The sequence below is a fragment of the Gallinula chloropus genome (assembly GCF_964237585.1).
Source record: "Gallinula chloropus genome assembly, chromosome: 2".
Lineage (NCBI taxonomy): Eukaryota > Metazoa > Chordata > Aves > Gruiformes > Rallidae > Gallinula > Gallinula chloropus.
This window is the reverse complement of record NC_140086.1, coordinates 124,579,114-124,593,082: the sequence shown is the minus strand read 5'-3', so window position 1 is coordinate 124,593,082 and position 13,969 is coordinate 124,579,114. Positions and strand designations below refer to the sequence as shown.

The window sequence follows — 13,969 nt, the reverse complement described above, 5'->3', positions numbered from 1 at the left end:
TGACTGTTGTACTTCAACAGCAGACTTTGGAGAGACCGTCGCTATTTCGTGATATGCCTTTTATCCACATACCGCCTTGTCTAAGATCACTTGGTCAAGTGTTGGCTGATTGCATTGCTCAGGTGCCAGTTCCTGTCAAACTACAGACAAAACTAGGCTTGTGGGCTTGTAGCTTGCATGGTCCACATGCCTTGCCTCTAGGCAAGCAGTATACTTTGCATCAATGAGGCTGACGCTTGAAATCACTTAAACATTTTTTTAAATCTTCCACCTGCAATTCTTGATTTGAGCAGTTATATGTCATTCTCAGAAGATTATCTCCAAGCAGAGAGATAGTTGGCTCAGTTATGCCATTCTGCAGCAGATCTTCTGTAAAACATATATAGATATCATTGTGTTGGCCAAACTATAATGGAAATTTGCCTTAAATTGAGAGCAAGGAAAAACAGGAAGACCTTATGGTCTTTTATTTTCCATAAGTTTAATTTCCACTAAACACATTCCTTGTTTTCATTCCTTTCTCATCTCTTCTTCACTGTCCAATTGCTTCATGAAGAAAAAAAACAGAAACAAAACAACAACAAAAGAAACCCCCAAAAAAATTAAAAACTACACAAAACCCCCTTAGAGGTTTACAACTTAGAGGGGTTTAGAGTTATTCCTTTTCCAGTGGTTTTGCCATGTAAGAAGCAATATAGCCTATTGATGAATTTTATAGAAGCGTTTGAAATGAAATCCAAAGAAAGTTAATTTTTGCTTCATTTTCAGTGTATATGACAGTGTATACAATGGTATATGTCTGAAGAGCCTACTGGGTTCTAACAGCTGAGAAGAACTTAGATAAGGTTAAATTGTGCCTTACAGGGACATGTTGTTGACTATTTTTTCTTTTTTCTGTATAAGGGCTTATTTTTATTAATTTTTTTCCTGGAAGGTATCAGTGTTTAATCAGCATAAATATTCATTAAGACATAGCTCACATGTCTTAGGAAGGGGATGAGGATCAAAAGCAAATCTTTGTATCAGTACAAACTTTGCAAAAGAGGAAAGAATTTATTTTACACTTTTTCCCCCTTATCTCTTTTTTTTGGGCAGCTTTTAAAAGACTTCCCAGACGAGCTGCGTTCAGACATCACCATGCACTTGAACAAGGAGATTTTGCAGCTCTCCCTCTTCGAGTGTGCCAGCCGTGGTTGCCTCAGGTCTCTGTCTCTGCATATCAAAACTTCCTTCTGTGCTCCTGGGGAATACCTCCTCCGGCAGGGAGATGCCCTGCAAGCGATCTACTTTGTGTGCTCAGGTTCCATGGAAGTCCTGAAGGACAGCACGGTGCTGGCAATTCTTGGTATGCTCATAATCATAGCTTCAAAAAGAAAGAATGGTCCTCCAGTGTAGGAGGATGTTCACTACTAACTGATGGCTTAGCATGTCCTAGCAGTCTGTTGAGAAATAATTTGTTCAATTTTAATCTGCTATTCATAATCTATGGACATTCCTAATTTTCTTTTTTATTTTAGTTTAATTTCCCTTTTCTTATGCCTCAAGGAGCTTTCAATTGCTGAAGTGTTAGCTGTGCAACACTTCTCATCTAGCTTGATTTTCTTACGCTTATTCTCTCTCCTTTGCATGTAAGGAGGTACTTCCTAGCTTTTGATATAGATTGCTGCTTTCAACTAAATTTAGTGACAATATTGATACCTCAGAGGACATTGGTTATTAGTTTCTAAATCTTTCATGAAAATTAGTGGCCAGGAATTGCTCCCACTTAAGCACCCAAATAAAAGGAAGCGAGCCCACTCTCGTTCCTTGATGCGTGCATATAGACACCTCGTCTTGTGAATCTGTGTGGTGAAAACAAGCATTGTCAGCTCAGCTTCCCAAAGGGTTACTTCTTCAAGCTAACTGATGCTGCCAGCAGTAACCTGAGTATATTGGAACAGGAAAAGACCAGAAGTTCTGTTCTAATAAATTTTGTTAGTTGTTTTTTGCTAGATGACTGCTTTGTCTTACCAAGGGTTAAACACCTGGATCTGTAAATGTCAGTGACTGGCCTCTCTCTAGTGCCTCTTCAAGTCATTCCCTTTATCTTCATCTACAAGATTATTAGACTTGTTTGAGTTAATGTATATAAAGTGTTTCAATAAAGTAAAATATAAAATTTCACTCTAAAGAATTATTTTATTATTATTTTAATAACCCTATAGATTTAAACATATTTTTCTTTCTAATAACTTTTAATATTCTTATAAAGCAGAGTTAAAAAGGACATTTCCTTTTTGCTTTCCTTCCTGTTTTGTGGGATTGCACTAGACTGTTGATAATTCAAGCTTCTGGTCTGCTGTAATTGAATTTCCTTTATTTTACTAGCATGTATTTGCTTGGTCTTTTTTTAGAACATAAATATGATATTCGTCCTATTTGTTTCATAACTCTTTAATTCCATCAGATTGACAGCCCAGAGCACTCCATCATTCATTTGTAATTAGGAAGTTTTAGAATGCCTTGATTTTATTGGATCACATAGATCAAAGCTATAAAATATGGTTTAGAAAAAACATAAGCTTAAATATAGCAAAAGGTCAAGAGCTGCCCCCACTGGAACTATGATTTCATTAGTGATTCCATTTTCAGGCACTTCTTAAAATGTTAATGAAAGCATCATTGTGTAATGGTGACAATGAAAACAATAAGAAAGAGATTTGTGGACTTCTAAGAGAAGTTAATGAAATTGTAATGCAAAAACATAAACATAATGCAATGATATAATGTTTTGTTACAGTGAATGGGAGCTTCATCATTTAAACCTAATTAACACCAGCACAAGGTGAATGTAGGTCCCTGTGAGAAACAACATTACTGATGTGACGTAAATCCAAGAAGCAGTTTTTTCCCTGACACTGCTGGGTTACTTACAGTTCCCAGAACAGCATTTTATAATTCTGTCATGATTTTAATTCTAGTGGATTAGTTTTTGTGTACTGAACCATCCCACTAATAAGCAATACAGCAACAATACAATGAAATGCTCTGATTAAATGCAGCCATTTCATTCCTCTTGAGACTACTACTTGATATCTAATAATGACAGTTGGGATATTTTTAATAGGAAAATATATTTCAGTATAGCATTTAAGTAATGTTTAAGCATACATCTTAGATTTTTTAAAAAATATTAGCCATAAATGATTTAAAAGATGTCCATAAAGAGAAAATATTTATAACGTTGACCACATGTCCCAGATATATTAACAAACAGATGTGTTGGCATAAACAGCTGTAAGTTTTTTCTCCAATGAAAAAGAAAGAATTATTAACATTTCTTACATTACTTATGTAACAAATGTTGATATTCAAGGTGTAACCACTTCAGAGCTGCTGTAATTCTACATGAAACTTCATCTAACTACCTTCAGCCTTTCCTACATGATTTTCTGTTGAAAAGAAATATATGTTAGAACCACCTGATCATTTGTAGTATCTTTCACACTAACACCACTGTAGCTACAATCAAATACAGCTCCTACACTTTTTTGACTTATTTATGCATTACTGATACTAATACTAATGGTAATACTGTTTGCATGCCTAAAAAGCTTCAAATTAAGATGATTAAAGATCAGCTTTGGTATATGTGGAATATTTTTTCCCTTGTTTGTATTTACACAGCCAGCAATAGATTAACATAGTGAGCCCTCTGATTAATATAGTCAAAGAAATTTAAAGAATTTATATTTACAGTAAAAGTGAATTATTGCTTAGCTTTCCACTATATTTGGTCATTCAAATATTACATCATGTGATGAGCAACAACAAATGTTATTGTAACCTATCAGATTTATTTTTCCCTTGTTGACCTTAGCTACTACTAGCAACTGCAATTTTTGAGAGATGCCAAGGCAGCATTAATGTATGTGTATTCCTAACATAAAAGAAAATCCCTCAGAAAAGTAAGAAAACTTACTTTTCAAGAATACCATTTCCTGTGTAATATTCAGTTGGAACCATATGATGGGTAGATTTTCAGATTTTACAGTCTTCACTTACTAATCACAGAATAACCTAAGATTGGAAGAGACCTCTGGAAACCATGCAGCCTAAACCTACTTAAAGCAGGTGTAATTTATCTCATCTTGTTCAGGGCAATGTTCAAGCAAGTTCTGAACACCTTCAATGGTGGCAATTCCATGGCCTCTCTGAGTAGCCTGTCCCACTGGCTTGACCAGACTCATAGCGACTTTCGTTTCCCAATTCTTAATCACAATTCCTTTTGTTACAACTTGTGCATGGTACATCTTATTACACTGTGCACCCTGAACAGGAGTTCAGCCCTGTTTTCTCTGAATTTTTCCATTAGTCTGTTGAAGATAGCAGAATGCCTTTTCTTCTTATAGCAGAACAATACATGGGCTTTTCAGGCACGAATTGTACATTATTATTCTCCAGTCCCTGATCATCCTGATGGCCTCTTCTGGACTCGCCCTAGTGTGCCAATAGTCTGTCTTGTAGTGGGAAGCCCAAAACTGGACAAGGTACTCTAACTATGAGTGACATATAAAAGGGAAGACTCACTCCCTGGGACTTGCTGGCTGCGTTGTAGTTAATGCAGCCCAGGATGTCCTTGGCTGCCTTTGCTGCAAGGGCAGATGGCTTATGTTCAGCTTGTCCATGAGGATCCTCAGGTCCTTTCCCCCTTCACTGGTGTTTTCCAGCTGGTTGGTCTCCAGCCCATACAGCTGCAGGGAGGTTACCATCCCAGGTGCAGGACTTGTTATTTGTGTTTGTTGAACCTGATGAGGTTCCTTTCAGCCTTTGTCTCATTCACTGAGAATGAGAACAGGAGCTTTGCCCTTCAGCATATCAGCTACTCCCCCCACTTTGGTATTGCTGTAAACATGCCAAGAATGCACTCCATCACACTGTCCAAGTCTTTAATAACAATAATCTGCATTACCTTCTGAGGAAGGCCTCTGCTTCAGTAACTGCTCTTTGAACTTCATACCTCATACCATGTTTATTGAAGCTTTGAGTTATAAATTTTTATCAGTGTATGGTCAGTTGTGGTTTCTAATACATCCATTATTCTAAGGCAGTTTTGCCCATAAATCACAATGTAATGTCTTAAGAATTCTTTTTTTTTTCCTTGACAAAAATGCCAACAAGCTACTCATCTATTAATGATATATAATATATATATCTGGGATTCCAAGATATATATATACAGACTGGGAGAAGAGCTCCTTAAGAGTAGCCCTGCTGAGAAGGACCTGGGTGTCATGGTGGATGAGAAACTTAACATAATCCAGCAGTGTGCTCTTGCAGCTCGCAAGGCCAATGGTATCCTGGGCTCCATCAGAAGAGAGGTGGCCAGCAGGGGCAGGGAGGTGATTGTCCCTCTCTACTGTGCCCTCGTGAAGCCCCATCTGGAGTACTGTGTCCTGGTCTGGGGCCCACAATACAAGAAAGATGTAAAACTGTTGGTGAGGGTTCAGAGGAGGCCACAGAGATGATTAGAGGGCTGGAGCACCTCACTACAAAGAGAAGCTGAGAGAGCTGGGCTTGTTTATCCTAGAGAAGAGAAGGCTGAGGGGGGGGGGTCTCATTGCAGCTTTCTAGTACCTGAAGGGAGCATTTAAACAGGGGAGGTATCAACTTGTTAAAAAAGTAGATAATGGCAGTACAAGGGGGAATGGATTGAACCTAAAGGTGCGAAGGTTTAGATTAGATATTAGAAGGAAGTTTTTTACAGAGAGTGTGATAAGGTGCTGAAACTAGCTGTCCAGAGAGGTGGTGGATGCCCCATCCCTGGAGGTGTTCAAGGATAAGGTCCTGGGCAACCTTGTGTAGATCCAGGCCTGGAAGTCTGTGGCTCTGCCTGTGGCAGGGAGGTTGGAACTGTATGATCCTTGGGGTCCCTTCCAACCCAGACCATTCTATGATTCTATACAATTAAGACACATCATGAAGTGTAGCTATGCAGCCATAGCTATGATAGATTGTGCATGTTTCACAGTCCAAATACTAAGTGAAAAGGTGATTTCAACTGATGATCTATACTTAATCATGTCATTGTTAAAATGGTGTCTTAACACCTGTCTGTTCTAAGACAAGCTAGAAACATAATGTTTGTTTTTTGAAATAAAAACCACACCTGCTATTAATTACAGTATAAATCTTAACTTTATACATATTTACTTGATTGCTCCATTAAATCAGATAAATTAGTCTTTGTATCTCCAATTAATTACATATAAGATTGTGCCTGAAAAAAAAAGGTTTCAGACAAAGATCCTTTATAATGTTATTAATTAGTGCAGTTCTAACAATGGGATTTAAGATTTAGCAATTATGTTAAACAGATTTATGATTCAAAGAAGAAGTAAAGAATTCATGCTTTGAAGATCATTAATTTCATGTTTTCTTTTAGGTAAAGGAGATTTAATTGGAGCAAACCTGTCCATTAGGGATCAAGTTATTAAAACAAATGCAGATGTTAAAGCTCTAACCTACTGTGACCTCCAATGCATTATCCTCAAAGGTCTCTTTGAAGTGCTGGACCTTTATCCAGAGTATGCTCACAAGTTTGTTGAAGACATACAGCATGATCTCACATACAATCTAAGAGAAGGCCATGAAAGTGACGTAAGTATCTTTAAACCTCTCTCCAGCTATTGTTACTTTTAAGATATTTCTCATACTTTATCCAGTTTTCATAATTTTGTCACAATAAAGAAATAATACTCAGATTATGTTAAAAGGAGTGCTCATTCAATTTGTTTGATAATTCAGTCATTACCAGCATGAACCATTTATCAGCTGATCAGATCATAAACACTGAATGTGTTCCCTGCTTCTAATTTTTCCACAGAAAACATCATTTATGAGAGAACATTCTTCTTCAATATTTTGTAATTTTTTACTTGTTTAAAAATAATTCATGTTCATATAAAACATGTATCCAAATAAAGGTATTTAACTATACCTTTTCTAGAAGCTCGTGTGACAGTCTAATGAACATTCATTTCATTGATCACCTATTATCGCTTCTTATTTAAGAATGTGATCACACATTCAAATGAGAAACAGTTGCTTCTCATCACACTCCAACTAAAACGTGTTTTACCATTTAAATGAGAAATTTAATGTGAAAAAAACAAGAAATTCCTGATAAAGCATAGCTGAAAGTTTTCAGTGTAGACTTAACATGCTTGCGCTTATGTAGCAAATATTTATATTCATATTTTAATAGTGAAAAGATTTTATGAGAGCTCCCTTTTTCTGGCTTAACCACGTGAGCATACAAACTGTTAGTTTGATATTTAACAATTCAGGTATTTGTATTGTGCGTCTCCTTACACACAGAGATAGCAACGTTGAAAGCACATACGTCAGTACCAGGATATTATCAAGACAGGGAACAGATGTAATGCCAAGGAATGGTAAAGGACAAAAAAGGTTATCTGTTTGGGAGAGCTTAATAGCTTCAGACCCTGTGTGGCCGTTATCTTCCATATAGCATAGACAGATGCTCACTGTTATGAAGAGTGGCCTGTTGCTTGGCTGGTTTGTGAAGAAATTTGTGAAGAAAGGTGTCAATGACTGCCCTGCATGCACGTCATACCAGAATAATGTCTTCTCTGTTCATGCACACACGTTTCTGTGCAGCAGGTCATGGTGAGCTCTGACCTGCAGTAGTCACCCGTGGAAAGTGTTGCTGGCCTGAGGGACCTCTAGGCTGACATGACTGCTCTAACACATGCAAGAATAGTGAGCCAAAGTCTTGTTTCAGCTCAAACACCCAATGAAAGCAATACATATACCAATTTTTCTGTCAGCTTTTTACCAGGTATACTTGAGCACCTTTGTTTCCACAGCAATGCTCTATAAACTATTGCTGTACAAAGTTGTAAATATATAAATGAAAACTTATAAAGAGGAAAATAATCAGGGCATCTCACTTTTTTGCTTCTACAAATGTCCCCAGACTTCCTGCTGCTGAAGACACATCTGTTTGAGAGCTTCAAGATTAGTTTGTATAACCACCATGTTTTCCTTGGGGAGGAATGCTTAACTTGAAAAGGAGTACAGCTCCATGTAAAGATAGGGTTTTGAACCTGATTGCATTCTCCTCTCCAGATTTGTCATGGACCTTGATGAATCCCCATAATGTATTGCTTCATGCTTTTCTGTATGATGACAGTTCTGGGGATCACCATCTCAGCTGTATACACATGCAGCTTTTATAAAATCAGGGACAACTTCTCCCAGTTAGACTCAGTTGAGTGATTTACTCTCTGCTGAGAGCATACCTACACCAGCCTTGAAGGTGAGTTTGCAGACAGGAAAAGAGCCTCAACATACTCACTGTGGAAGATGGTATTTAAAGCAGTGCAGGCCATATCTGAGCACCTTTTCTGCTTTAAAGAGGAAAATATTTACAGCAATTGTGAAAACACACTGTATTTCCGTGGTATAATCCATTATTTTAAACTTAAAGGGGAAAAAATTTTAAAAATCCTTACACTGAGCAGCATTCAGATGAAGAAGACTCAAGACATTATCGCAGTGTCATTTTCTCCAATATCCTCCTGTTAACTCTGTTCTCCACTAGTATTTCTCTTGCAGCGGAATTAACCTTGGTCATATGCACTTCATACCTTAGAAAACCATTTTATCCAGCAATAAGGATAAAGGGCAGGAATAACAATAATAATAATTTTACCACCATAAAAAGAGGGCTCAATAAATGAGAGAAGATGTCTATGTCAGTAGCAAGTGTCCCTGCTCAACCACTCACTCTGCTTCACCTAGAAAATGCCATGTCCTCGTGAATATAATTTGCAAGCAAAAATAATCTGAGCATTATCTGATGGTTTACTTTGATAGAATAGTAAGAAGGTGGCTTTTAGAAGTACAGTTTGTGGGTATGAAAATATGATCTCTTTATTAAATATACTATCATTTCTGGGGAATGGTGTTGTAGGAGAGTTTGTCAGGAGTGGCACTGTATCTTGTTTTATCTATCTCTGAGACAGAAAGGTTTTACTTTTGCAAATGTCTATGAGTTCTGCAGCTTTGGAAATTCTGGGTTTGGAGAGCTTTTCCATAGCTAAAGAGCAGATTGAATAATTTGAATAAGTCAATTTGTCACTCTCCTTTTCCTTGGATGTTTTAAGTGACTGCAAATTTTCAACTGAGTGTGGATTTAATGCTTCTGAAAATGGATCATTAGCAACATTTAGGATCAGGTGAACTGCAGGGTGAAATAGCATGGCTGGCCAAGTGCCTTTCAGTCCTGACCTAAAATATTATTGCATTTTCACTCATAGTCTACCAAAACTATCTTACATTGTAGATTTCCTAACACTTTTAGTCAGCATTAAAAAGGTGAGGCTGCCTAAAGATGCAGAAAGGTGACCTATTATCCCCTTCCTTGTGCTGTTTGAACTGTTTGTCACACGCAAAATTGAATAAGAGATTTGAACTGAATTAAAAGTAAGTGGTCATTGGGAGTTTCCTTATCCTGGATACTTAACACTAGATCATGTATCTACCATACCCACACAGAAATCTCTAGGGAAAAAATTGTTTTCTTGGTTCATTTGCAACTCTAAGACTATATACAAGATGTCATCCATCTCCATTAAAATCCAAGAAAGATGTAATGGTGGAAAAGGCTCCCGGACTTCCATAGCCATGTTGCTTTTCAGTTAAACAAGGGGGAGATGTAACCAGATTTCCCTGTTACAAGTAGCAACTGTATCTGCCTGATTATAGAAAGATTGAAAGTGTTGTTCAAGCAATCTTGGAAGAAAAGCTCAGGAGATTTTAAATATAGGAGCTGGCAGTCATGTAACAATTTCAGCCTCTAATGAGTAAGAAATAGAGAAACAGACACAAAAACAGGGAGATAAAAGTTTCAGTGGCTCCTCATGATACCTCTAAACCCCGTAATCATAAAGTGCTGTATGGTTACAAGGTTTAATATGAGTGCAATCACACTGGAAATACTATTACACGATCTTTTTTATGTATTCCCATCAATGAAATTTTAATTAGGAAAAAAGTCTTTGTGTGAATTGTATATATTATGTACTTTGCTTTCTCTGCTGTGTTTTGCTCAAGAAACTGTTTTTTGAAATATGCTCAATTATTTGAGGACAGTTAGAAAAAAAAATAATTTGTTTGGTAGATGGAGTTGCGACATTAATATAATTCAGCCACTTAGGATGTTTGAATCTATTTTTTAGGTCTGTGATTATGATGTCACAGTCATGAAATAGTTTGCTAAATGACACAGATTTTGAGACCCACCTCACCCCACCCAAATAATTTTTTCATTATATATTACAGGTCGCATATATAGTAGGCAGTGAGAATGTCAGATATCTGATTTGATAAAGCCCAGTCCTGCTAAGCGGGTTCTTAGCAGCACTGGAATAATACCGTTATATGAAAGAAATTGGAAAGGATTTTTCTATCCACCAGCCCTAGAAAACGTGCTATTTTATGTATTTAGAGAACAGTAGCAGATGTTTATAACTCTGAATTATCTTATGAGAATCACCGACTAGGTAAATATTTGCACAATATCTTTGTGGGCTTGGTAACAGCTTACTGTTTTACAATGTAGAAATCATTATGCATTAAAAAAAAAAACCCAAACAAACAAGCAAAAAGCCCACAAACATACAAACAAACAAATGAAAACCAGAAAGAAACCCAACGGCTAGTTACAGACAGACTGGTACAAAGAACAGGATGACTCCCTGAAACCTATGCCATCCCTTAAGCGGCAATGAAGTCCTAAAGGAAGATAAGACCCATGCAGGTGGAATCTTTGACTTCCTAGAGCTCTATCAATGTGTGTCACTTTCAAAACAAAAAGATTATATTATTGAAGATTCAAAGATCTGTACTTGTAGACAGGACTCGTAACTAGTAAGAATCTGCTTTCACTTTTGTAGCTTTAAATGTAGTGTTCTGTCTCTTACAAGAGTTTCCCTTCCCTTTCCACTCAAAGGAGGAGAAACAATCCTCTTTTAAAATGAAAATAGTTTCTGAAGTGGGGATAGGATTGCTTCCTTCAGTGCATCTGCAGTGTAATGAAAGATAATGACAATGATCACACAAGAAAAGTGGTAATTTCTTGGAAAATCTGAGTCTTCCTGCAGCTTAACCAGGCTCCTTGATAATAAAATAAGTAAGTAGAAACAATTTCAAAAGGCTACCAAGGAATGATAAAACAAAGAAACTTTTTTCTCCTCCAAAAGGTGCTTTACAAAACAGGGCTTAATTCGTGTCCTTTGGTGAGGCTGGTTTTTAGAATTTATTACATTTTAATGATTGAGTCGTGGAGGTTTTTAACATAATAAACCTCAGGTTGCTATTAGCAATACCGAACAAATTACAAGGGATGCTCCTCATTTTCTACTGGGAAACCTGACAACAGACCAAACCAATTGTTCTTAAAGACGAAAACAACTCTGGAGCATACAACTAAGGGCACGGCTTGGGATAAAAAGGTCTACAAATTCTCATCTAAAATATGCTGAGTTTTCTGGTTAATTCCAACTAAGCATTAAACAACTGTTTTAAGAGCACATAAGCAACTCCACCTTATTTCTTTTTAATTAGTTTATTTCCAGATTTCTTTCTTGGTGCCAACTGTTTGTATTGCTCCTGTAGGTATAAAAAAAAAGGATAGCAAAAAATATTTTGAGTACAAACAAAAAATTCAGCTGAAATTCTGCCTAGCCACTGCCTTTTAGCTAGTAGATTGCAAATTTGACATAAGTTGATTCTTTCCTCTTTAATCATGCTCTTTCTAGATATTCTAATATAGATCTGTTTAACTTACTTAATGCTACTTTTCAATATAATAACTCATCTAATATAATAATAACTCATAAGGAATTCTATCTCTTACTTGATTATGTATTATGAGTCAGCAATAGAAATACTATGACATTTCTGAAGTTTTAATGCATTATTTTTGTCTGCATAATAAAATGTTTTGCTTTAGAGAAATTAAAGTCAACTTTTTGCAATTCTGTAGATGTTAAGGAATAAGTAAGCAATTTTTTAAATAGTGTTGTAAGATGCGTTTAAAAAAAGGGTAGATGAGGGATATAGTTTAGCTTAGGACAGGAATGGTTGGACTTGATGATCTTAAAGGTTTTTTCCAACCTTGTGATTCTGTGATTCTGTGATAAGAAAACCTGATAGAAATGTCAGTCACCTAATTACTTATTGATGTGTTTAAATTTCAGATTTTAAAGAAGTACTATTTCTGGGGTATTTCCTGGTACCTGTGTGTTTATAGCAAAATCTGTGCATTAAAAAAATAATTTCCAATCCAATTCTTCTTGCACTGGTACAATTAGTCATAGTTCCTGCACCCCAAACTAGATCATAGCTCACCCTGCACACTGCAGGACAATCACAGGTTGCAAAATATTTTCATAGTAAAACTTTCCATAGAAGATCTCCTAAGTAATTCCAACCACCTTTTTAATAAAGAATAAAGTCTTTTCATGTTACCCAGAAGCTGTGTAGAAAGTCATGACTTATCTTAGAAGTTAAAAAGCCCTGTTTAACATTTAGACTGGGGCTGAGGAAAACTCATCATTTTTAAACAAACTTACATGCATTAAATTAGTCACTTTTGTCAGCGGGTCATCTGGCAGAAGATCCTGTACTATTGCTGCAGGTGTAACTCACTGGTAATTGCTGTCTGCAGCAAAGGATATATGAATTCTGCAAAACAAGAGACCAATCAATGACATTTTTTCTGTTCCTACACAAGCATTATTACAACAGGTGGAATAGAGAAGAAAATAAATCACCAAAAGAAATATAAGCCTAATACTGCATGATTATTCTGGGCTAAAAACAAACCAAAAACCAAACCAACACCACAAAATGTAAACAAAAAAAGCCCCAGAACCTTAGATGCCTGTTTTATATCTTTCTCTTTAGTTCATGTCCCCTTGACATCCACACAGAACAAATTCCTGTTGTTCCATTAGTGATCCTAATTGACTGATGGCTTTGTACCCACTGCATTCTGTCAGCCACCATATTTCCATTTCTCCTTTACACCTGTTCTGATATGAGATGGAGCCTGCAAACTTCTCATCTTCTCAGTGGTTATAGTATAGGAATGAAGATGTTCCTCAATCTATCAAAAGCTAAACTAATTTAAAAACTGTGAACATATATGTAACGTTGGGATACGACTCTGGATGTGTGCAGTGGAGGTCTCTTCCCTGCCTTTGTGTATGGACATCCCAGTGTTGCTGGGAAGTACTGCTCAGTGCTCTTTCACACTTTACAAGCTACTCAGATTTTTCTTTCATGCTTCTGGGACCACCTGAATTTATACTTTTTCCCTTCTTCTCTCTCTCTCTCTCTCTCTCTCTCCCCTCACTCACCTTCTCCCAAAATAAATTACCCTATTGCTGAACAAGGCAGCACTTGTACAACTTCATACAGCTGAATTCTCTATTTCTATGGATCCAGTAACAGAATTGTGCAGCTGTAGAAGGGCTTGACCACTGGCAAAAAAATCCAAAGTGGTTCCTTCTTCTGTTTTACACTTCCTTTCTGATTTTAAATGAATAAGCAGCAGCTCAGGAAGAAGCTTTGTCATCTAGTTCCCTGCAAGATACTTCTCCCAGAGTTCCTACCTGTGTTCATGAAACTAAGCATGTTTTGATGGGTCTTTAGACATTTGAGGTGGATGGTAGTTTCAAACAACTGATTGTGCTCTAACACCCTCCTCCCTGTGCAGTGGTACAGTCACCTCTTCCTCCACTTCCTCTACCTGGTAATTAGTTGCTTCAATTAGCATGGGAGCAGGGCTGACCCAGAGCTATAGTGTGAGCCTGGTTTCACTCTTTTTTTGTTGTCTGCTAACCCATAAAGGTTGTTGACTTGCAGTCATTGGTGAGTATGATGTGTGGTGCCT

The 13,969-nt window shown here is 36.9% G+C and overlaps 1 protein-coding gene across 1 annotated transcript in view; it reads left to right on the top strand.

The window, feature by feature from the left end:
• The window catches only part of KCNH8 (potassium voltage-gated channel subfamily H member 8), a gene marked incomplete at both ends in the record, with an annotated part of 185,729 nt that overhangs the window by 143,564 nt on the left and 28,196 nt on the right, over window positions 1-13,969 (top strand). The window contains 2 exons of the mRNA XM_084280066.1: window positions 1,096-1,345; window positions 6,425-6,639. Of these exons, the coding sequence (XP_084136192.1) occupies window positions 1,096-1,345; window positions 6,425-6,639 (465 nt within the window). The remainder of the gene's footprint in view (window positions 1-1,095; window positions 1,346-6,424; window positions 6,640-13,969) is intronic.